This window comes from Malaclemys terrapin, chromosome 5 (genome assembly GCF_027887155.1).
Source record: "Malaclemys terrapin pileata isolate rMalTer1 chromosome 5, rMalTer1.hap1, whole genome shotgun sequence".
Lineage (NCBI taxonomy): Eukaryota > Metazoa > Chordata > Testudines > Emydidae > Malaclemys > Malaclemys terrapin.
In genome coordinates this window covers 54,017,067-54,042,494 of record NC_071509.1, presented here as the reverse complement: position 1 = coordinate 54,042,494, position 25,428 = coordinate 54,017,067, and the positions used below count along the sequence as shown (strand labels likewise).

The 25,428-nt window shown below is 41.7% G+C and overlaps 1 protein-coding gene across 1 annotated transcript in view; it reads right to left on the bottom strand.

Annotated features, from left to right (window-relative positions):
* Window positions 1-6,322: 6,322 nt before the first annotated feature.
* PAICS (phosphoribosylaminoimidazole carboxylase and phosphoribosylaminoimidazolesuccinocarboxamide synthase) overlaps window positions 6,323-25,428 on the bottom strand; it is a 60,000-nt gene continuing 40,894 nt past the window's right edge. The window contains exons 12-20 of the mRNA XM_054029768.1: window positions 23,313-23,540; window positions 21,654-21,851; window positions 15,397-15,575; window positions 12,454-12,633; window positions 12,221-12,334; window positions 10,237-10,320; window positions 9,957-10,137; window positions 8,038-8,196; window positions 6,323-6,702 (exon numbers count right to left, since the gene is read on the bottom strand). Of these exons, the coding sequence (XP_053885743.1) occupies window positions 6,536-6,702; window positions 8,038-8,196; window positions 9,957-10,137; window positions 10,237-10,320; window positions 12,221-12,334; window positions 12,454-12,633; window positions 15,397-15,575; window positions 21,654-21,851; window positions 23,313-23,540 (1,490 nt within the window). The 3' untranslated portion in view covers window positions 6,323-6,535. The remainder of the gene's footprint in view (window positions 6,703-8,037; window positions 8,197-9,956; window positions 10,138-10,236; window positions 10,321-12,220; window positions 12,335-12,453; window positions 12,634-15,396; window positions 15,576-21,653; window positions 21,852-23,312; window positions 23,541-25,428) is intronic.

Here is a 25,428-nt window from a genome sequence, read left to right as displayed (position 1 = left end):
AAATTTGTGTATGTCCAGGTATCATATCCAACCTTCTCCTTTTGGAGTACAGTTCAGCAGGTACTGTACTTCAGCAGGGCTAAACTGCAGAGGGATGGGTGTTGAGTGCAGTGGGTACTGGGAGTCCACCGGGCTGGACTGTGATGGAGTAGGAGTGGAATTCCTAGGGTACAGACTGGAGGATCACCTGCTGCGTGCAGCAGGCGTGGCTACGTAGAAAGATGCGCTGAGACCACTGCACACATCACTGAGCAAACAGGAAGGGGACTTTCAAAATTCCCAAGCAATTTAAGGGGTGGGGATGATGGTTGGTTACCTGAAGGCAGAGCAGTAGAGTTCAAACTGGTGACCAGAGAGATGAGAACAGGCATTATGGGACACCTCCCAGTGGCCAGTTGCAGCGCTGTAATTGATCAGGGTGTCTACAGTGGCAGTGTGGTGCTGTACGCCTGGCACAGAAAGTTGTAAGCCTCTGGGGGGGTGATTTTTTTTTTTTTTTTTAAAACCCAGCACTGCAACTGCACAGGTTCTGTGTGTATACCTTGGGAGTTACAACGCAGAAAGCTGCTTTACTGCTCAGAAACTTGCCAGGGTCGACCAGGCCTTAGAACAGAACCAAATTAAATGTGACTTGCAGACACATGAAATTGAGTTTGTGCCCATTTTACTTAAAGGGTGGTGGTGGTGTTTTCTTATGTAAAAGTGTGTGTGGGGGGTCATCTGGACTTCCCCTACATCTGAGCAGTTGACATCTATTCTTGCTCCCTGGAAATTGCTAAGTGGTTCTCAGACCTAAACTGGAAAGATAGCATTGCTGAATTCACAAAAACAATTCTTTTCTGCCAGCTGTGTATTTTAATTACACTAGACATTGTCAAAGTAGAATTTTGAACAGTTAGTCACAGACAGTGACAGTTAGTCACTGTCCCTACTAACTCCAGTTTCACTTTTAGTGTTGGATGTTTGGGTCTTACTAGGTCTCCAGTTTGGTCTTCCAGGAAAAATGGGGTAGATGTAAATTTTTAATATAAAATATTCAAGCTTCCTTCATACATCAAAGCACCATCCTCTACCCCCCCCAAAAGCTTTTGTTTTGTTTTTTTTGCAACCCCCTGTTAAGTACATCCACCTTGCTCACCTCCTATTCCTTTTTTTCCTGAGCAGAATTTAAAAAAAAAAAACCTCGTGCTCACTAGAGCAAATACTTTCAGGAGTCCAGAAGTAAATATCTGTTGCAAATTTCTAGACAAAACATCCAAATGAAAAAATATTTGAAAATATAGGTATGAAATTAGAGAGTTGTATTATGTCAGTGAAGACATGGAAAGTAGAAAGCAATTTTTAAATAAGGCATCGCTTTTCAAATAAAATTTCAAAACTGGAAAGTCATCAAAACCACCTTTCTTTTGAGCAGTTTCAACAAATTGGCATGTTCTGATGTGTTTTGTTGAAAAATTCCCAATCAACTCTATTTAGGACCAATACTGCTTAAGGACCTGTGTCATAAAAACAAAGGGAAGGGTAACAACCTTTATGTATGCAGTAACATAAAATCCCTCCTGGTCAGAGGTACAGGATCACTTACCTGTAAGAGATTAATCAGTTCAATTAACCTAGTTGGCACCTGACCAGAAGGACCAATGGGAAAAGAAGATACTTTCAAATCTGTGGGGGTGAAGGGGGAAGGTTTTGTTTGTGCTCTCTTTGTTTGTTCCCTTTTGGGAGAGAGAGAGAGAGAGACCAAGCAGGTAAACCAGCTCCTAAAAAGATCCTGAAATGATACATCTAAAATTACAGAAATTGTAAGTAATAGCAAGGAAATGCATTAGACTATCTTTTGTTTTAGCTTGTGGATTTTCCCTATGCTAAAAGGGAGGTTTATTCCTGTTTTTGTAACTTTGAAGTTGAGCCTAGAGGGGAATCCTCTGTGTTTTAAATCTTAGAGGTGCTTCTTTTACTTTTTTCTTTATAATAAAGTTATTTTAAGACCCTAAGTGGTTTTAGTGTCCTAAAGATAAAGGGTCTGGTTTGTACTTTTATTAAAGGCAGTTGGTTGGTATATTATTCTCAAGCCTCCCCAGGAAAGGGGGTGAAGGGGCTTGGGGGAATATTTTGGGGAAATAGGAACTCCAAGTGGTCCTTTTCCTGAATCTTTGTCTAAATCACTTGGTAGTGGCAGCAATACCCGTACAAGGACAAGGATTTGTGCCGTGGGGAAGTTTCTAAGCTGCTAGAAATAAGCTTAGGGGCGGTTTCATGTTGGTCCCCACAGCTGTACCCCAGAGTTCAGAGTGGGGAGGGAACCCTGACACCCCCTGCTTTCTACAGTGTTCACACCTATTTCTGGTAGCATAAGCCAAAAGTTTGTTATATGAATGGAAGTCTTTTACTACACTTATAAGATTTCATGTACTTCCTAATTATGCCACTTAAGAAGCTGATTTTTTTAAAGACAACATATATAGTTGAAAATACATGTTACTCCTCTTAGATTTCAATAATCACAGCAGCTCTGTGGTAGAAGACTGAAAACTTTGGATTTCTTCAATTAATGTAATAAAGCCCAAGAGCTGGGGAGGAGAGAAAAGGTTTGAACATAAGCAGGAGATTCCCCCCCCTGTCAAAATGTCAGAAATCTCTAAATCCTCATCTTCCCTTGATTTTTATGAAGCAGAAACCACTTCTCAGAAGATATCAGAGCCAAAAATCTTAAAAAATTTCAGCTAATAACCAGCATTAAACTGATTACTGTATATACTAAGATGTGTTCTAGGTCGGGGTGGGCAAACTTTTTGGCCCAAGGGACACAGCTGGGTGGGAAAATTGCTTGCAGGGCCATGAATGTAGGGCTGGGGTGTACAGGAAGGGGCTCAGGGCAGGGGCTGGGGGGCAGGAGGGGTGTATAAGAGGGCTAGGGGGTGGAGTGCAGTAGGGGGCTGGGGTGCAGGATGTATAAGGGGGCTCAGGGTGTGGGTTCCAGCCCAGTGCTGCTTACTTGGAGTGGCTCTGGGATGGCAGCAGCATGCAGCAGGGCTAAGACAGGCTCCCTGTCTGCCCTGGACCTGTGCCACTGCTGGAAGCAGCTTGCACCACATCCCTGCAGCTCCTGGGAGGGTGGGCAGAGGGCTCCACCCACTGCCCTTGCCTGCGAGTACCTTCCCCAAAACTCCCATTGGCTGCAGTTCCCTGTTCCTGGCCAATGGGAGCTGCGGGATGTGTGTGTAGGGGGGCAGTGCATGGAGCCCTCTGCCCCTCCCCCCCAGGGGCTGCAGGGATGTGGGGCCCACACCACCACGGGGATGGCAATCCCCCGGGCCAGATCCAAAACCCTGATGGGCTGGATCTGGCCCACAGGCTGTAGTTTGCCCACCCCTGCTCTAGGTGATAGAAATCGATCTCTTAAAAAAAAAAGTGTCCAGTGACTCTGGGGAGCATGGAATATTCAGGACACAAATAGCTTTGCCTACACATGGCAGAAACTATTATATATAGGGAAAGGAAAAGAATTAAACACAGAGGACAACATGTTCAGTATGTTTTGGTAGACACCAGCAAACTATTTTCTAGTACAGTCCCCTATTGTGCTATGCACAGTATAGAAAAGATACCATTAGACTGTCATTTAGAGTAAAGAGACTTCTGAAAGAAGTTGTTGTTTCTTTACTATCATTGCCCAGTTTTCTACAGCAGAACAGAATAACTTTGTTTTACCAGGTCTAATTATGACCAGAAAACCAAGCCATTTGTGATCAGCAAAGTTTAAAGGGAAGCAAAGTCCCACAACATGACTCTATGAGGGTCAAAAGCACTGAATTCTGTTTTCAACTTTGATGGTCTTGCTCAGTTACAGTACTAAAAAGTATAATGGGGATAATAATCCAGCTTTGCAAAGCAGTTTGATAGCCTCAGAGGTGGTAGTATAGAAATGAAAGGTAGTAGTATATGCTCAAGTACAAGGGAACGTTGGAAGTTACTTAGAAAATAGAGACTATTCTAGTCAAACTAATATTCTTTGACAATGTACACACTACATTAAAGATTCTTTATTGAATAATTGCAAAACAATCCCATTCTTTTCTAAATCCACTTTGTCAAGAGCTAAGTTTATTCATGACCGCAACCTACCTCAGCTGAGCGAGGGAGTATTACTCATACCTACATTTTAGAAAGTTACTCAATTAAGGCTTAGTAGGCATGTTCCATTCCTAAAACCTACAATGCAGATGTTACAATTACAAATTTGACTATTCTATCTGAAAGTTATTTGGCAGAGTTAAGGGCACTTAACTGTTAAGTAGCTGAAGGCTGCAACATCATTGCCACAGTAATGCCATTCAGGCTACTAAGCTATTGCAGCTGCTCAATGCTTGTTTTTAGAGCTTGAGTGTTATCAGCACTAGCAGATAGTGCAGCCCATACCTCAAAGACCACAGTTCAGTGACAAAGGCACTTAGCCAGCTTTATTGCCCTCAAAGGCACAGTACTAGTGCCCTGGCTCCATTACAGGTACACTAACAGGAGTGCCAAGGGCAGCTTAGTCAGCAATGGGAATTTCTGCTGTCCTCTAAGCCACACAAAGGGTTAAGGTAATGTATCCATACATTTATAGACAGACAAATAACTTTCATAACAGCTGCTTGTTACCTCCCCATGTTCCTTGCTCCAGTTGTCTCAGGCAAATCATCCATAGTTATCACTTTTGTCAAACCCTCATCTTGTATTAGGTGAAGATGTACCTGTGCTAAGCTTTTGGAACATCTTTACACCCATACCCAGTACCTGATGCTTCTTGGGAGTGCCTGTGTTTTAGCAAGGTTAGCAGTACTCTTGCCAAGTTCATGTACTGGACAGTGAACTTGTAAGCATCTGCTTTAATACATGGCCTGACTGATTCCCAGCCTTTGGTTCAGGCCTCAGGTCTTGCATCATACCACATGGTCCATGTTCTCTATTACATTATCTTAATGGATGACCACCACCACAAGAAGCCTCTGTAATGCCAAAACATGTTTCCTGACACAATAGCTATGTACTCTGCCAAAACTCTCAGGGATCAGAGGTTCAAATCCCAGCAGAATGAACTGAGTTCTTAATTTATGTACCATGGAAAGAATGAAGTATCATAAAGGTCATTGTGTGTGGGCCTTTGAGGTAAGCAAAACTTTAGTCTCATTGATATATGGATCCTATGAAAAAACCCATGGGACTACCTGTACGCATAGGGACTTGTTTCTGTATCTCTAGTCAAAGCCTTCTCTTCCCCTCCAAAGCAATAGTGTGCTCTCTTTGCAAAAGTTGGTTGCATGTTAGTAGTGCTGCATGCATGTAGTTGTAAAGCACCAAGTCAAGCAAGTTGTTTAGCACAGCCATTTTAATTTTAGTATCAGCCATGGCATGTAACTTAAAAAAAAAAAAAAATCTAGATGTTTAGCATGAATATACCCACTGGAGAAACCTCTGCATAAAGCAAATTGGAATTTAACAGTTTATTTGTAATTTTAAAAGCATATGCTATTACATTAGTTGGGAAATTGCATGTTAGAATCAGTACTGTAATAAAGCTGACCTAATTAAAAACAAGAGTTTCATGAAGGAAAAAAGTCATGCTTAGATTTCATTATTATTTCACTTAATTGTTTATTCCCACCTTCAATTATTTTATGAGACTTTCCTTAGCAACCAACTTTTTCCTCACTATAAAACTAAGGGGAGAAAGACCCCTCCCCCATTTTCTAAAAATGAAGTCTGTTATGAGCTTATCAGAGGCTCTTTAAAGCAGAACTAGTGAAATGGAAAGAACTCATTGTACTTGAACAGAGGACAAAAGGCTTACAAGTCAGTTTTGAACTCATGATTACTACTCTGAGTTAATCTCATCTGCTGCTATATAAGGAGCATTATTGTTAATATGAGGACATCGCTTCAGGAAATACTGAAATAAACTAACATCCTATCTTGTGATATGACTGGCTTTTTCCATACACTTTTACAGTCTCTGAATTGGGAGGCTGGATGTCTGAGTCCATTCCAGAACTGTTTTCCAGTTAGGATTGCAATCTACAGCTACGTTATTGCTTAGGGAGCAAATTTTCATAACTGCAAGCAGAGCAGCATAAACATTTTCTGTTTTGGATTGGCAGTCCATTCAGTGGAGTTAGTAAATCCAAGCTTCATCAGTAATATTCTGTAGTAATGCTGCTAGGGAAAACTGATAAATTCCAGTGCACATTGCACTAAACCTTCATTTTGATATTATGTAGTCTGTAGTTAAGGCAGTATACAAGGACTAAAGCAGAACATAATTGTGATCAAGTCAAACAACTATCCTGTATGCTATCATTTATTAAAAAACAGAAAACGAGACCAATTGTAGAGACTATCATCTACCATACAAGATGTATCATCTTATACAACAAAGGGTTTAAGATTTCCAACTGATCCACATGAAGATCCTAGCATGAAGACAGTTTGCACATGGCACTATTTTTTACGTAGCCAATATAAGGTATGCATTACTTTCCTTTTAACACTTTATTTATAAGGTGCATTCTCTAAGTTTTTTGTCAGCTTGCTTCAAGGAGATCCACGTATTCAACATGCTTGAGCGCAGCTTGGCCCACACCAAGTGGTTACTTAATCCAAAAATCTGAGCAGCAAACTGGGCAGCTCCTTCAGGTGAGAGTATAGTAGGACAGCCAAGACCTGTTGCAGAAGAAAAAAATCCAATCTGTTATCCAAATAGGATTTACAATTATCATAAAAATTACTAACAAGTAATTTTTCAGGCCATGAGGGTTACTGCAGGATTTTTTATTTTAATTACTTTGTCCAGTCTAATTTAAAAAAGGTAAAGCATAAGCAACCTCAATAACCCTAAAGATTCTCACCTTATTCCTTCATTCCCAAACAAGACAAGATTGCTAGTTTTCAACTGATAGTCTCAACATGCCCCAAACTTTTCTGCATATTTGAAGAAAGTGCCTTTGAGGCACTTGCCTTTGAGGATTAAAAAAAAAAAAAAAAAAAAAAATCCATCCCATACGTATGGTCAGTGGTTCTCAGACTTTTGTACTGGTGACCCTTTTCACATAGCAAGCCTCTGAGTGCAATGCCCCCCCTTTATAAATTAAAAAAAAAAAACAAAACACCTTTTTATATATTTAACGCCATTATAAATGCTGGAGCCAAAGCGGGGTTTGGGGTGGAGGCTGACAGCTTGCGACCCCCCAGTCTGAATGAGAGAGGCTAAGGGGTTCTCAATGTTGCTATAACTACTGGCAACAATGATTAAGTCAGCAGATACCTTGAAATCTGAATAGACTACTGAATGTATAAAGAGAACTTTTCAGTGTCTATGAAAATGCAGTTTTTAATTTCAAGCTACATGCACCCCTAGAACTGACGTATTTTCACAGCACAGTAATTCTTTCTACATTAAAGCATCACAGCAAGGATCTTTTAGTTTTATATGATCAGTTGCTAGGTTAACAAACATACTAAAACAGCAGTGCTAACAAATTTATTTGAGCATAAGCTTTCGTAGCCCACGAAAGCTTATGCTCTAATAAATGTGTTAGTCTCTAAGGTGCCACAAGTACTCCTGTTCTTTTTGCGGCTACAGACTAACACGGCTGCTACTCTGAATACTAAAACAGTTTCATGAAGGTAAAATGTGAAAATAATTCTCAAGCTTTTTTTTTTTTTAAGATGTCATTAATTCTGATACCTATTTTAAACTTCAGTTGTCTGAGTAAGAATATAATGAAAGTTAAGTTTACTCCTCTTTGATTTTCTAAGGCTCCACCTCCATCTATGCCAGGAAATTGAAATTTTAAACGACAACAGTCAACAAGATTTACCCCACCAAACCATCTTCAGCACTGGCTGAACCGACAATATAAAATGGGACAAAGGCATTTTCAGCACTGTTGAATCTGGCAGATGTGTCCAGTATTTAAAAAAAAAAAAAAGGGAGGGGGGGCTAATTACTACAAGAATGTAACTACATGTACCATAGGTCAACATGATGCTTCTTACCACTGGGCAGTCTAAGAGAAGACCAGACATCCTGGGGACCCCAATCGGCGGAGAGAGGAGGACAGTTGACAACTGGATATGACGTGTTACCAGACAGCACTGGTCCCAAGCCATTGCTTCTGCCAGCTACCGCCACAAACACAGTAGGGATTCCATCACCTAATACACACACACACACACACACACACACGAGCGTTAACAAGTAAATTTAAAAAACCAGTGGGGGGGGGGGGGAAGAAGAGATATCTATGCATTTTTCCTTTTCCCCCACCTGCTTTCATGGAAATGCTGTCTAAATACCCTCCCCCCCCCCCACACACACAAACACCTTTTTTTGAAATTCTTTTTATAAAAGTCAGTTTAGTTTTACTGCTGCTCAGATTTCTCTTTTGTGGAATACAATATTGTAATTCCCTATAGTAATATTCAGTAACTGTCAGTCACTGCTCGTTACACCATCTACAGAAGTAGCACACTAGGGGCAACTCATGCGCCTAACCCCTTTCTCAAGCAGGGGAAGACAACCTTTAAGATTCATGATAATGGTGGGTACTGGCCATTTCTTAATGGAAACTGCTGAATCACTGGATTCTTTATTAATTAAAAACTTTGGCCTGTTGCAACAAAATTAGTGAATATCAGTTCTGCAAAGTTCAAGATAAGATCCTCTAAGTAACATCTGGAAAAATCTGTGCTTGCCCACACTGTGCCCCAACTCCCAGATCTACATGCACAGAGTATACAATGGTGCATGGAAGTACCTGCAGACCTATGCTTGCATGGGCATTTAAGAGCAACAAGTGATATTACTCATGTTCAGTCGAGACACATGGTTTTTTGATAGACTGTACTAGCGTCCACCCCATTATTCATTGTTTTCTATTCTGTGGGCATCACAAGATATGGTTTTCCACCCAGCTGCAGTGCACCAAGGGCAGCCAGTGGTGTGGTCCAAAAAAAGATGACATTAGATGAAGGGGAGACTTCAGTTTTAGCAGCTGGCATTTTTAAAACAGAATAAGGAATAATAAACAGAATAACGTGTGTGTATGTAGCAGGACATTGCAGTAATCCAAGATGTTGAGATGATCTGGGCCTGAGAAAGCATTTTAGCTGTTGGGATAGAGAGGAAGGCCAGATTTTGGGGGAGAAAGAAGCGGTTAGACTTAGACAGGCCTGGATGTGGGAGAAAGCACTGTTGACTATGATACAGATGATACAGAGTACCACCTATAAAGTTTGCAGACAATACCAAACAAGAAGGGGTTGCAAGCGTTTTGGAGGACAGGATTAGCATTCAAAATGACCTCAATAGATTGGAGAAATGGTCTGAAAAACAGGATGAAGTTCAATAAGGACAAATGCAAAGTACTTAGAAAGGAATAATCACAAATACAAAATGGGAAATGACTGCCTAGGAAGGAGTCCTGCAGAAAAGGATCTAAGTGTTACAATGGACCACAAACTAAATGAGTCAAGTATGTAATATTGCTGCAAAAAACACCCCTCCTCCCATTCTGTGATGTATTAGCAGAAGTGTTGTAAGCAAGACAAAAAAATATTAATTCTTCCACTCTACTCAGCACCGATATGCCCTCAATTGGAACACCATGTCCAGTTCTGGGCACCAAAAGTTGGAGAAAGTCTAGAGAAGAGCAACAAAAATGATCAAAGGTCTAGAAAACACAACCTATAAGGAAAGACTGAAAAAAAAAACAAAAAACAAAAAAACCCAACAACCTGGGTTTAGTCCGTAGGAGAGAAAACTAAGGGGAGACATGATAAATCTTCACGTACGTAAAAGGTGGTTATAAAGAAGAGGGCGTTAAACTTTGGGCACAGTTTGTGGCAAAGTTCTCAGGAATCTGCAGAACTCTAGTTACTGGTTCTAAACTTAATAAGGACTATTCAGGGTTTACCTTCATACTCTGCCTTGATCCTCAGAGTTTCATCTGGTCCTTTGTGAGCAGATGTCACTCGTAGCTCACAAGGAATTCCAAAGTTTGCACATGCCTTTTTAATTTTTTCACAGTGACCAAGATCAGAAGACGATCCCATCAACACCACAACTCTACCATGGCTCTTTGTTTTCAGCAGCAACTGGAGTGGAAAGAAAGAAAAATGAACCACAGTATTTTAAGAGAGTACACAAGATTGTCAATTTCTACACAGACTACAGTTAATATAAACAGGGGGTACCTCCACTCTTTCTGCAACCCATTCAAAGTTTCTTTTAACCATCTGCAACGCTTCAGGGGTCACTTCTTTTAGATCACGGTAAGACTGAAATACACAGATAGCAAGTTACTCCTCATGTTCTATTTGGAAGTGTGATGGTCAGTCATTTTTCTACTTAAATATTCAACCAGGTGCAACCATCCAACTACCAGAGGCTAGAGAAATTTATGCCATCTTTCAAACACCTGTTTCTTGAAATTATATTATATATAAATTTCATATATTCTACAATAGCTTCTTCCCCGTGAACTGAGGCCAACATGACATCACGGGAATCCCCACATCTCAAATTTTGAGCCATTAGCTCCAGCAAGCAGTATTGTCCACCACATTATAGTAGAGTTAGAACATCTCCTACTTCAATCAATTCCTTTCTGAGAGAAAACAACTTCTGTGCTTGGTTGCCTCAGCCATGATGTGTTAGCCAGTCCTCTCATGCCCAACTGAAGTCAGTTGTTGGCTTCCTTGCAAATAGACACCATGCTGCTTTGGCATGTTAATTTTAATTTAGAAGCAGAGCTTCAATCACAGGACAGCAACTGCAGTAAAGTACAGCCAACACCTAACAACCCCCTTCCCCCCAAAGTTATAGTAATCGTAGATTACCACCACACCAAGAATTTGCTCAGAAGCATTCTGTAGTATAACAGCTGAAATGAGTGAAGAGGAAACACCATAATTTTTAATTTCATTCAGTTTTTAAAGGAAGTGGACCTAATGTGGCTTTCCAGTTTAAATTTGTTAGTAATGGCACTGGAACACTGCTGTATCTTGGATTATCATAGACATAGGTTATGGCAGCTTGTGCCTATTGGGGAGTGTCTACATTATTAGTGGAAGTGACTAAAATCACAGAAGTTCCATGAAAGCAGTATTCAATGCAGCTAAAATGGTGCCCCCCAATGGACTCAACTTAGCATAAACCACAAACGTTTGTTCCCTGGAAACAAACATCTGTGGACTGTCTAGACTAGTGGCTCTCAACCTTTCCAGACTGCTGTACCCCTTTCAGAAGTCTGATTTGTCTTGCATACCCCCAAGTTTCACCCCACTTAAAAAACCCTACTTGCTTACAAAATCAGACGAAAATACACGTGTCACAGCACCCTATTACTGAAAAAATGCTTACTTTCTCATTTTTACCATACAATTATAAAATAAATCAATTGGAATATAAATATTGTACTTACATTTCAGTGTATAATATATAGATCAGTATAAACAGTCATTGTCTGTATGAAATTTTAGTTTGTACTGAATTCATTAGTGCTCCTTATGTAGCCTGTTGTAAAACAAGGCAAATACTGTATCTATGAGGTGATGTATCCCATGGAAGACCTCTGTGTACCCCCAGGAGTACGTATATTCCTGGCTGAGAACCACTGGTCTAGACCAGCAATTATATCAAATGTTAGTTATCAGTTAAACTGGAGTTAAAACAGGACAAACTTTGGCCTAGACAAATCAAGAGGCTCTGAAAGGAGAAACGTGGGACGCGTTGGTGAACCAATTTTTATCTTCATGGCATGTTTCTGACTTTTAGTACTTTATAAGTGTGTTTGTGTTATTCGGTTATTTGAATAGTTCACACTCTGAGGAGTACATTGCCAGAAGTTCTGGAGATCCTTGCAGACTTAACACTACACAGGGGACTATGAGAACACCAGAAAATATTGCGGAAATTCCTATTAACGATACAGGCATCCTTAAGGACTTGATTCTGTTGCCATTAAAGTCAATGGAAGTTTTGCCATTGACGTGAACAGGATCAGACCCTAAATGCTTTGTGGCCTACCTTGCATAAGCATAGACAGCTAAGGAAAGCAACTCACAGCAGTTGCTTGAATGCTGTCTACAGCGCCCCCCCCACTCCCCACCCCCACCCAAATGAGATGTAGTTTTGTTTTTTATCTCTAATTCAGACCCAAAATGGTAATAGTATTACCTGTTTGTCCTTCTGCTGGCTTCGGTCTCCTGATGGCCACAGTCTCCAAGAATCATTATCAATAACATCAGCAAGGACAATCTCTTTTGTAGTTATATTAACACCAAACTCAATCTAGCAAAAGTAAACAAAAATAAACTTTACAGCTATTTTCAAGAGCTGTAAAGAAGCATCAAAAAACGTATTCCACTACTTTCAGAACCATGATCTACAAGATAGATTTTTTCTTATACCTTCATATCTACAAGAGTGCAGTTCTGGGGAAACCAAGATTTTTCCAGTATCTCAAAAATAGCCTGTGTAGAGTGGGCCATAATATCCACCTCGGTTTGTCCAATAGTAAGTCCAGCAAAGCAGAACTTGGCTTCAATTAGTTGCTCCTCAGACCATTGTGGATCATTAGCAGCATCATCCTGAGAATGAAATAAAATAAACTTGCATAGAATAAGATCAATTAATGACAATTACATCAGACTTGAGTTAGATTAAAAGAAAGCCTAGCAAACAGTGAAGAGAACAATTTGAAATCCAGTAACAGACAGGTTTTGTGGCTTTAAATTGATATTTGATAACAAGTCCTAGCAAGAATTTTAATCACAACAGTACTGAGAAATCCAAGCTGCAAGACTTTTAAGATAACTTGAAAAAAGCATTGCTTACTTGAACATTAAGTCTTGAAGGTGCACCACAGAAGTGAGTTTAAGACAAAGCTTTAACTATTTTTAGGTCAATAGTCCACAAAACTTCTAATTCAGTGAATGTTTCTAGAAACCCTGATAAATCCTAAAGGATTAGCTAGTTACACCACTCATACTTTAGCAGACAGCAATGGAGGTGTGTGTGTGTGTGTGTGTGTGTGTGTGTGTGTATTTCTTTTATCTCACTGTATGTGGTATAAAAATAATAAACTAACACTGTACACCTTTCAACTCTAACCACCACTTAGCCTACAAATCTATTTCTACTGGACTACAGACAGTTCAGTTTTAACAAATTCCAAGAGGAGTTTCACTGCTAGTATTTAAGCAAGTAATACAAGTTTGACTCTAAATGTTATTCTTAACCTGCTTATTTGGAAGCAGTCAGCACATTACAGTAAGACTACTTGATCTATATTTTAAGTCATATTTCAAGAGTTCTTTTAATCTTGAATTGGACAGAAGTTGCTGTATGAAAGCAACTGTTGTAAAATCTTGAAGTATAGATTTTGCTATAGCATGCAGTGAATACAATCTTTCTATATACAAGATGTATGGTTGTCATCTGATTTCAAAAGTGAACGCCCTTGTATATTGCTGATGCACCAGGATGGTTACTGGCCAGGTCCTTTCATGCTCCCCTCCAATTGGGGAAAAAAAAGAGACAGACACTCTCAAAGTTTCACAAGGATACTACTTCCCAGAGTTTTAGTCACATTTTCCCCACAAAGGAAAGAAGTTAAGCCTCCTGAAGTGGCCAGCATGCAAGAAAATAGATCACAGTCCCTTGGGGAAAGTCTTCCCTGCCCATTCGCCATCCAGCCCCAAGGCAGCTACTCTGTTTGGAACCTCTCTGCTACTGAGTACCCCTGAATATCACTGAAGAGTCAGACTAGTTATTAAAGACTGGTCACTATCCCCTCTATGCCATTTCTCTTTCATCCCCATACCCTTACCAGCTTGCAGAACTCTGCGAGGAAGCATACTGTGAAGCCAATGCTCCCTAACCAAACTCAGCTTGCTTTCGTCCCTTTCAGCAGCATAAGAGAAGAGGTCCCAATGTTTCCATGCTATTAAGATTGTTCAAAAATTCTGAATACAGAGACCAGAATCTGCTGAATGCCTGGGGTTACCAGTAAATTTACTCAAACCAGACACTACATATAATCAAAAGAACTTTGTCAGCAAAGGACTTCTAGGACTAGGATAAAGCCAACGTCAGAAAGATAAAAAGGGTTGATGCTCTGAAATGTGTAGCACTCCTCAACTAATCTTTTCCCACCCCTTCTGCTTCCAGTCCAACCAGAAGTTTTTCATTCTAGGTTTACCCTCCAACTCCCTACCCTCAGAGTGGGACCTCCTCTCTAAGCAGGCCAATCCCTGGAGAGATATATCCTTATCTTGTCACGATGATAGTGGGGCTGTGACTCCACACCCTTCTATAAGATGTTGAGGTTTCCTTTATTTGATGACTCACATGATGTGTAGTTAACTGCCATGATCTTGTTATATTAAGAACTGAGGCTAAACTCCCTGTATATATAAAGTCACCATTCCCCAACAGGATTAGCATGGACTGCTGGTACAGCAGATTAAACCCTCCTGAGTTTCCTGCATCACCTCACTTTCACTTTGCTCCCAAACCCTGCCAACACAAGAATGAAAATCATGCATGAACTCTCTTTGTCACTTTATCACGTTACATTTGTGTAGTAGTTTAGGTATGCCGAGGCAGCGTAAGTGATCTAAGGAAGGACAAGAGAAAAAGTCCATAACATGGACCATATTTTAATAGATTGTCTTGTTGACCACATCCTCTCTCACTCACTATTATGCATGCTGTCTCCCCATTTGTGATCAAAAGACCTCCTCCCCTCCTCATTTACCTCACACCCATTTCAATTACAGCAATAGTTTACATTGAGTGTGTTAACAGAGTGTTTAATGCATTTTTAGCTGCTTTGCAATGAGATTTAAATACTGGCAATGAGCCTGTACTATGTGACCAGTCGACTTTCTGAACTAGTTGGAGAATCTCTGATCTAAGAGAATATTCAAGAAAGACATTTTAGCAATGTTTGAAAAATACAGAATCAATACTAGTTTCTTAAAATCCATCAATAAGTAGTTCCATTTCAGTTTAAAGGGACATTTATCAACCTAAAAAATACACTTGTCTGAAAATGTTGTATTTATAGCTGCTATAAATATAATAGATATTTATTTTCCCCTTTGTTTGCGTTATGTACAGTCAGTTTCATTATTTTTTCAGTAGGATCAATTAGCCAGTTTCATATTTGTATGGATCTTGCACGCAGCAATAAGGAGAGCACACACACAAACAGAAGTGCAAAAACCACAAAAATTGACAGAATTTCAGGCACTACACCTGCTCCTATGTTCAGTTTATTTTGTAAAAATGATACTATTTAACACATCACTTTCTTTTGTTTAATAGATAGTTACAGTTTTACTTACCTTGTAAAACATTTCAATTTTGGGTGGGTAAAACTTATATCCTTCCTTGACACCAGGGTTTCTTTTCAGGAAAGAACCAGTAGCAATTCTTCTGCACACCCATTCAATTGGAATCATTTCACACTGAGCTGCTATGAACGCTGTGTCGCCATGTTTTCTGACAAAAGCAGTTTTGATTCCTAAATGTAAAAAGAAAACTCAGTTTTGCTACTGTGTACTTCTATGAGTGAACTGAGAACGGTGACCAGACTGGTGTATAGTTGATCAATCAGAAAATCATTTCATCAGAAGATTCTGTTTTCTCAGAGATCTTAATGTATCGTTCTGTAGCTACAATACACCTGAGATGATTACTTCCCAAGTGAGAGAGACCTTAAATCGGGTGGGAAAACTTTTTGGCCTGAGGGCCACATCTGGGTGGGAAAATTGCATGCAGGGCTGGGGTAGGGGGTTGGGGTGTGGGAGGGGATGCGGTGTGCAGGAAGGGGCTCAGGGCAGAGGGTTAGGGTGCAGGAGGGATGTGGGGTGCAGGAGGGGGCTCAGGGCAGAGGGTTGGGGTGCAGGAAGGGGCTCAAGGCACGGGTGTGTGGGCTCTGGCCCGGCACAGCTTACCTTCAGAGGCTCCAGGGTGGCAGCAGCTTGCAGCGGGGCTATGGCTAAGGCAAGCTCCCTGCCTGCCCTGGCCCCACGCTGCTCCCGGAAGCGGCCAGTACCACGTCCCACAAACACAAAATGGTCTCAGTCCAGAAAGCACTCACTTCCCCAATTCCATTCAACAAAATACACTGTACATTATAGAGAGCCTTAGAAACCAGTGTGTAGTGTGCTTTCAGAACTGGTTTAAAATCACTTTGCAATAGAACATTTTTTCCTGATCATGCTATGGGTCAGTGGTGTTCAATATTTTTTCATGTGCAGATCCCTAAAAAATTTCAAATGGAGGTGCAGACCCTTTTGGAAATTTTAGATAAATTCTGCAAACCCCCAGGGTTCCATGGACCACAGATTCAAAACCACTGCTATAGATAACCAAAGTCAGTGCTCCTAATGGATGCCTGCCCATTTTCATCTTTCTGCTAGTTTATGTCCTTATGTCACAGTGTGCAGTTGTCATGGAGGGAAACAAACATATAGCTACTCTGAAACCAAACATGTAGCTTAAGTAATTTTAAAAGTCAACCATCGTAATAGTTTTCATAGTATGTGGCAAGCTATGAATTCATCTCTGCAGATACTCCCAGTGTAAAGTATGTTGACTATTACGTTATCTTGGTGTATGTTAGGCGGTAACTGGAGACTTTCTGAGCCAGTAATAGAAGGCAGCAGAAAAGATAAAAGCATTGTTTTCCTCCCCTACACCTTTGGTTTGAAGGAGGGGAAAGATGGAAAAAAGAAACTTGCTACTCCTCATTTGCATTACTGTACTAGACTTTCCAGATAATGAAAAAAAGCTACATGCAAATTAAATCTTTTGTTAGTTTCTTCCAAGAAGAATCACAAATATATACCAATACAGTAGCTTATGAAGTGGCACATCTGTGATATTCCCTTCTATATGAATTCAGAAGGGACAACTGGTCCAAGTCCTGGATACTTAAAAAGGCAGCTGATGTGCAAATCACCATTTTGAGTATGATGTGGCCCTCCCCTCCTACTTCAGTTCCAAAATCTCCACCCTTTTTCGCCAGGCCAAGCCAACTGTTAAGTCCCTGATTTGGCATCTGCCAATGGCCAAAAGCAAAGTAGCCAGTATCTGGTAAATCCAGAGTGGATATGTTCCATTCCAATTCTGAACAATTTCAAACTTTTTTGTTGCTCTGAGGTGTAGGTAGTCCTATTTGACAGTAAGCCTTCACTCTCAAAGCAAAGTTAAAGTCCAGTCAACAATTTGTTGTAGAGTAAAAACACACTTTCACAAAAGGCAACCTATACTTTAAATGAAGCAATTTTAGGATTACAGGACCAATTTCTAGAACAGCTAGATTAATATAACCGTGTCAATCTTTCTTGCACTTAAAGGTGGGTGTGTTTAATATTTTCAGGATTTCAGGTTGACTGCCTCTGGTGATAAATTAAAAAATATTCAACACAGCGTTTGAAGACAGTTTATACGTAATGAATCAGTGTTGTTCTGTTAAAATCAATTAAGTCAGGAGATGACAAGTAGGGCCAAAATAGGATGCTCTTCTTCTCGGTCAAACAAAATGTTTAAGATTCAGTATCTACACTAGTGTCCATTTTAATTTAAACATATCATCTGATGCGGTGCAATCAGACTGTAAATTGTGGTTATTCTGCACATCAAGTCACTTTTAAATTTCCGTGTGCATCTCATCTGCTTTTATTGCCCGTCTCTTTTTCCTGAATGTGTATTTTAGAGCGGCTATTCTTAGCTCACAATAACTGCAAGTCAAATTCTGTTTCTATCAGAAGAGTTGAAGAAATTAACAGAAGTCTCCACTTATAGACACCGCTTTTGTATCACCTGTGGACTCTGCACCACTCTTCTGAACTGGGGTTTCTTTCAAAGTAAATAAATTGCCTTCCCCGCCCTGTAAGGCATTAACACAATCGGTCAATTGTGCCAGTTTGGTCAACTGGTGACCAATCTGAGAAACCAAGGATACTTTTGCTGTTTACAGATGCAGTTGCAATTTTTGCTTAGTCTAGTGCATACCCAGGTCAGTTTAGTAAGGGGAATGTTTCTTCCCCTCCCTAGTGCCTAATGAATGAAGCAGATTCACTGTTTTTTTTTGTAATGATTAAAGTAGTGATCTTGCAAACATCACCAGACATTTGTACCCTTTATAGCCCAGTTTACTTTGGGTAAAGTTGTCAGAAACATGTAAGTGACCTATGATCCTAAGTCACTTAGGTGCTTTTAGGGCTGTCAAGCGATTAAAAAAAATTGAGTGTGCAATTAAATTGCGCTAGAATACCATTTATTTAAATATTTTGGACGTTTTCTACATTTTCAAATATATTTATTTCAATTACAATACAGAATACAAAGTGTACAGTGTTCACTTTATATTTTTGATTACAAATATTTACACTGTAAGAAACAAAAGAAATAGTATTTTTCAATTCCCCTAATACAAGTATTGTAGTGCAATCTCTTTATCATGAAAGTTGAACTTACAAATGTAGTATTAGGTACTAAATAAATAAATAAATAAATAAATAAATAAAAACCACCAATGTAAAATTTTAGAGCCTGCAAGTCCACTCAGTCCTACTTCTTGTTCAGCCAATCGCTCAGACGAACAAGGGTTGGTTACAATTTGCAGGAGATAATGCTGCCTGCTTCTTGTTTACACTGTCACCTGAAAGTGACAACAGGTGTTCTCATGGCACTATTATAGCAGGCGTTGCAAGATATTTACATGCCTGATGCGTTAAAGATTCGTGTCCCTTAATGCTTCAACCATTCCAAAGGACATGTGTCCATGCTGATGACGGGTTCGGCTTGATAATGATCCAAAGCAGCGGGACCCGGCACATGTTCACTTTCATCATCCGAGTCAGATACCACCAACAGAAGGTTGATTTTGTTTTTTTGGTAGTTCAGGTTCTATAGTTTCTGCATCAGAGAGTGTTGCTCTTTTAAGACTTTTGAAAGCATGCTCCACACCTCGTCCACACCTCGTCCCTCTCAGATTTTGGAAGGCACTTCAGATTCTTGAACCTTGGGTCAAGTGCTGTAGCTATCTTTAGAAATCTCGCATTGGTACCTTCTTTGCATTCTGTGAAATCTGCAGTGGAAGTGTTCTTAAAACGAACAACATGTGCTGGGTCATCATCCGAGACTGCTATAACATGAAATATATGGCAGAATGCAGGAAAAACAGAGAAGGAGACAATTTTCCCCCAGAGTTCAGTCACCAATTATTTAATGCATTTTTTTTTTTTTTTTTTTTTTTAAAATGAGCGTCATCAATATGGAAGCACATCCTCTGAAATGGTGGCCGAAGCATGAAGGGGCATACCAATATTTAGCATATCTAGCATGTAAATACCTCGTAACGCTGGCTACAAAAGTGCCATGGGAACACCTGTTCACTTTCGGGTGACATTGTAAACAAGAAGGGGGCAGTATTATCTCCTGCAAATATAAACAAACTTGTTTTTCTTAGTGATTAGCTGAACAAGAAGTAGGACTGAGTGGACTTACAGGCTCTACAGATTTACATTGTTACATAACTGCACTCAAAAACAAAAGAAAAAAAAAAAATCTAAATTTGTAAATTGCACTTTCACGATAAAGAGATTGCACTACAATACCTGTATGAGGTGAATTGAAAAATACTATTTCTTTTACCATTTTTACAGTGCAAATATTTATAATAAAAATATAAAGTGAGTACTGTACACTTTGTATTCTGTGTTACAAACGAAATCAATATATTTGAAAATGTAGAAAACATTCACAAATATTTAATACATTTCACTTGGATCACTTTCATATTTCATCAATACTCTTCTCCAGCATGAAAAGGTAAGCCATTTTTGAAGCCCCAAAATAAATCTTAAGATTTCCAATTCACCTCAGTATCCACCATGTGCTACTTGTAAACTCTGCAAAATAAAGTATCTTCTTCACAGCTACCTGTAAAGCACTTGGCACACTTTTTATGCCACAAACAATATGCAGTCTTTGAAAGTGATATGGCAGACACTGAGAAAACAATTTAATGAAGTTTATCCATCCAGGTCTTCATTTTTATTATGGTTTTACTCTAGTAAAGCTAGGTAAAGTTTTGATTTTAAATGCAGTCTTTGGTATGGTCACTGACCAGCAGTACTAATTTCCACAGACAGATATGTGGAATAAGAGCTTAATGCCAAACTCTCACAATCTGCTTGTAAACTGAGAATTGAAAGCATGAGGTGGGTGATGGGGAGGGAAGAGAATGGTGTCCAGGAAGACAGCAATAATACACATGGAAGCTGTCTGGGGCTGGGGAAGGTCTTCAAATATGATACATTAATTTTTATTTCATAACCTAGGTCAATAATCTTAGATTACTCTTTGGGACACTGATATAAGGAAATTTACTGAAGTCAAATCAGTTCCAAAACCTAGGTGAATTAACATTTACAACTTCTCAGACAGTCACATCACTCCATAAGACTCACCATATATATCATGCCTCCAGCTTCCACCCAGGTCACACCACACGATCCATTGTCTACAGCCAAGCACTGAGGTACAATCGCATCTCCTCCAACCCCTCAGACAGAGACCAACACCTACAAGATCTTCACCAAGCATTCTCAAAACTATGATACCCACACAAGGAAATAAAGAAACAAATCAACAGAGCCAGACGTGTACCCAGAAGCCTCCTGCTACAAGACAGGCCCAAAAGAGAAACCAACAGAACTCCACTGGCCATCACCTACAGTCCTCAGCTTAAACCGCTCCAACGCATCAGTGATCTACAACCCATCCTGGACAATGATCCCTCACTTTCACAGACCTTGGGAGGTAGACCAGTCCTCGCCCACAGACAACCTGCCAACCTTAAGCATATTCTCACCAGCAACCACGCACCGCACCATAACAACTCTAACTCAGGAACCAACCCATGCAACAAACCTCGATGCCAACTCTGCCCACATATCTACACCAGCAACACCATCACAGGACCTAACCAGATCAGCTACAACATCACCGGCTCATTCACCTGCACGTCCACCAATGTTATATATGCCATCATATGCCAGCAATGACCCTCTGCTATGTACATTGGCCAAACTGGACAGTCACTATGCAAGAGGATAAATGGACACAAGTCAGATATCAGGAATGGCAATATACAAAAACCTGTAGGAGAACACTTCAACCTCCCTGGCCACACAATAGCAGATGTAAAGGTAGCCATCTTACAGCAAAAAAACTTCAGGACCAGACTCCAAAGAGAAACTGCTGAGCTCCAGTTCATTTGCAAATTTGACACCATCAGATCAGGATTAAACAAAGACTGTGAATGGCAGTTTCTCCTCCCTTGGTGTTCACACCTCAACTGCTAGCAGAGCACCTCACCCTCCCTGATTGAACTAACCTCCTAATCTCCATACTGATTTATACCTGCCTCTGGAGATTTCCATTACTTGCATCTGAAGAAGTGAGGTTCTTACCCAGGAAAGCTTATGCTCCCAATACTTCTGTTAGTCCTAAAGGTGCCACAGGACTCTCTGTTGCATATATAACAGAACACAAATGCATCTGTTTTACCTTTAAAAATACTTACCAGATTCATGCAGCAGTTGAAACACACAGCTAGTTGTTGTATTGGAAATTGCTGCCTTTCCTTCCATGTGATCCTTTCTAGCTGCATTTCCTGCGGTTATTTGGTCTTTTGATTGCATCAGCACACATCCCACGAGATCTGGCAACTCATAGACTTCTTTTGTTTTACCTTCATTAATTTTTTTACCAAGTTTCAGTTCTAGAGAAATAAAGTTAATTTTTAAAATTACAAATTTTGGACAAATTATGATTATTTTGGGCAAATCATATGTATAAGTACGTTTTGGGGAACCAAGATAGCCAGAGACCAGAAGGAGTATTCTAACTGACAATGCCCCAGCATTCAAATTTTCTTCAATGAGTATAAAGAAACATTTAAAGCCCATCTAGAAAACCGGTAGAAAAGGAAAACTTCAGTTCCAACAGCACAGACAAAAGTCTGTAAAGTCTCATGACTACTGTCCAAATGGTTCCACTGATGCAAAACAATCAGGATTTGTTTCCTTACATTCTGTGGACTTCACATGTTGGATACATTTCTTTGTATGCATCCTTATTCTTTTTGTCTGTCCTAACAGAAATACAAGTTTAAACAAGCAAACGTACAAGTGAAAATTGAGAAGTTCTATTCAAAAGACAGTATGACAATAGGTGGGTATAGTTGATCACTTCATCTTCAGGAAATGGGAAGAAAAGCATACTTGCAGGGCATCAGGCAGATTTATACTTGGAAGCGCTCAGCAATGCCTCTTGCTGGCACTACCTGTGCTACACTGCTATTCATACTTGTGCCAGCTCAATAAGGGCTAGCCAGCAGGCAAGAATATGCATACAAGCAGGGAAATCAGACCCCTAGCTCATAACATAGACAGCCTTAAAAGAGGAAGGAATGATTTTAAGCAAGTGACATTTGAAGATTATTCAAGTATCAGGGGGTAGCCGTGTTAGTCTGTATCTACAAAAACAACAAGGAGTCTGGTGGCACCTTAAAGACTAACAGATTTATTTGGGCATAAGCTTTCGTGAGTAAAAACCTCACTTCTTATGCATCCGAAGAAGTGAGGTTTTTACTCACGAAAGCTTATGCCCAAATAAATCTGTTAGTCTTTAAGGTGCCACCAGACTCCTTGTTGTTTTTGAAGATTATTGGGAGTTATCAGCACCTTGACTGTTCAAACTAAAAAGTTTAAAGTGGTAGGTCATTATGTTCATGCTATGTTTGCTTTTCACTCATCCTGGAGCGAAACTGGATTTATCTGGATTATAGCCAGCTTCACGTGCTACACATCTGGAGTTAAGTCCTTTCCAAACCTACGGCAGGGCAGCCGGAAACCTAAAGGCCCCCACTTACAGCGAAGGGGAACAGAGGCCATAAAGACAGCTCTATTAAGTTTTGTTTCAACCCTCATGAACTTCGGAGCCAGCTACTTGCCACGGCGAGTCTTGTCCTTCAGGTTTCATTTAATCTCTTTACTAGTTTGGGTTTAAAACAATAAACCAACCCTTTTCCCCCTCCACAAGGAGTCTACACCGGGGGCCGAGGCTGCACGCACCCCTTATTACCCACCAGCCCACGCGGTACGGCCGGGGGGAGCCCGAGCATCTCCCCCCCAGCCTGGCCAGAGTGAATTGGCGCGCAAGCCACCCGTCACTCACGCACCCCGCTGCTCCTCTCTGCCTGCGGGGGGCGGGGAAGGCGCCTCTTCGGCAGAGCCCCGGGAGCCCTGGGCCCGGCCCCACGCATGAGCCCCGCCGCCTGGGGAAGACTGAGAGGGGCAGCGGGCTCTTCTCCAAGCCCCGCCAGCTTCGGGGGAGGCTGACGCAGAACTCAGCCCCAAGGTCGCCCGAGACCTCGCGCCAGGCCGCGGAGGAGCCGAGGGTGCGGAACGTTACCTGTTGCTACGGGAGCCATCGCGGCGGCCAGGGCAGCGGGCACCTACGAGACAGAGAGGCCCGATTAGCACGTGGGGCTGGCGGCGGCTCCGCACCCCCTGTCACGCTCACTGAGGAGATGACGCAGTGCGCGCGCGCTCGGGGCAAAGGCGGGCAGCGGAAGGGGCGGGGAGTGACTGGCCAGCACAATCGCCGCAGCAGTGTGCCTGGGCCGACCAGGAACCCGCTCCCGCAGGGGCAAACACACAGACCGCTGCCCCCCATGAGAGCTTCCACGCGCCTTCCCCCAGTACACGCGCCAACGTCCCTGCCCGCCCCCCCCGAGCGAACCCCAACCCCTCTGCTCTCCTTCGCGCCAATAACTCCCCCACGCCGCTCGCTGAGTACCTGGGCCCGCTGTCACTCAGGAGCTGCCCCGGCCCTACCGGCCGAGCTGTAAATGTAGCGGAGAGTCTGGGGAAGCGGCACGTGGGAGAGCAGAACGTACCAAGCACACACGGAGAAGGGGGAGGTGCCCGCGCTGAACTGTGTTTCCAAGACCAGACCCAGCGACCCCAACACCCCCCCCCCCACACACACAATCTATCGCACGCGCGGCAGGGGGGGGATCGTTAGAGTCCCCACCCCCGTATGTAAATAAGGGAGGCCGTGGCGGGCTTTTGGGCGGGACGACGCTGTCCTATTCCTGGCTGCCGCGGCGCCGACGCAGCAGGAGTTGGCCTCGCGCAGGAGGTAGCTAGCGGCCGCCACGACCCGCGCTGAAGGGCCGGCGGCAGCACGTGTTTCTGCGGGGTGGCCGGGCGCTATGGAGTTTGAGGAGCTGGGGATCCGGGAGGAGTGCGGCGTGTTCGGCTGCATCGCCTCCGGCTCGTGGCCCGCGGAGCTCGATGTGCCCCATGTGATCACTTTAGGGCTGGTGGGGCTGCAGCACAGGTAAGGGGGGGGGGTCTGTGTGGAAGGGCCGCCTGCTGCACGGGATAAAGAGAGGGGTGCACGTGGGGAGGTCTGACAGGTGGGGGCCTGCGCAGGTAAGTGGGTCGGGGGCGCGGGATCAGCACCACAAGTAAGGAAAGGGCGACATAGCATCTACGATTGTTTTTTATGTACTCCCTGACTGTGCGCTCCCTGTTAGAGCAGAGGTAGGTGCAGGGGGCATCTATCCTAATGTAAAAGCTGCAATGTATCTAGTGGTTGCTCAGGTTTTCTAGAGATAATAGCCAAAATTGACATTTCTCCTCCCCTTACACCCCCCCCCCCCCGTTGCACACTGTAACCCACCATAGCACCAGGGTTCCTCAGAGCTTCCGTTTTGTGATTGCCTTATATGCAAGCCGTGTATGTTCTAACAACCTAGGACTGACCTTGGCCTGTTCTAACGCTAGCTCAGAAGCCTGGGGTTTGGAGCAGTTCGTGCTCCTTGATGAGTTAGCACATGGACCGTAGGGCTGAGTTGGGTTTCACCTCAAGTCCCTATTTTTCAATCAACTTCAATAAAGACATGAAACACAGAGTAAACTATTGCTTATTTTAAATTGAGGCTGTGCTGCTTGATCAAGATTGTTTTTGTATAATTTTGATCTCTCTTAATCCATCTGTACCTGTTGCATATTTGTGCTACAGCCATGGAATAAATGCAGTGCACAACATCTTGATGCATTTTGGATATTTAACTGAAACCTACTAAAAGAGTTCTCTTCAGGTTATGTGAAACTAGGACTGTATACAAATAATAATTATAAGTAAATCTGCCCCAGATTAAAACCATTTGTATGTCATCAATAGGCCATACGATTTATCTCTATTTTCTCCAAATGGAATGTAACTTGCAAACCAAAATTAAAATTCAGCATTAATTGAATTGAATCAAATGTGCCTTATGAAAC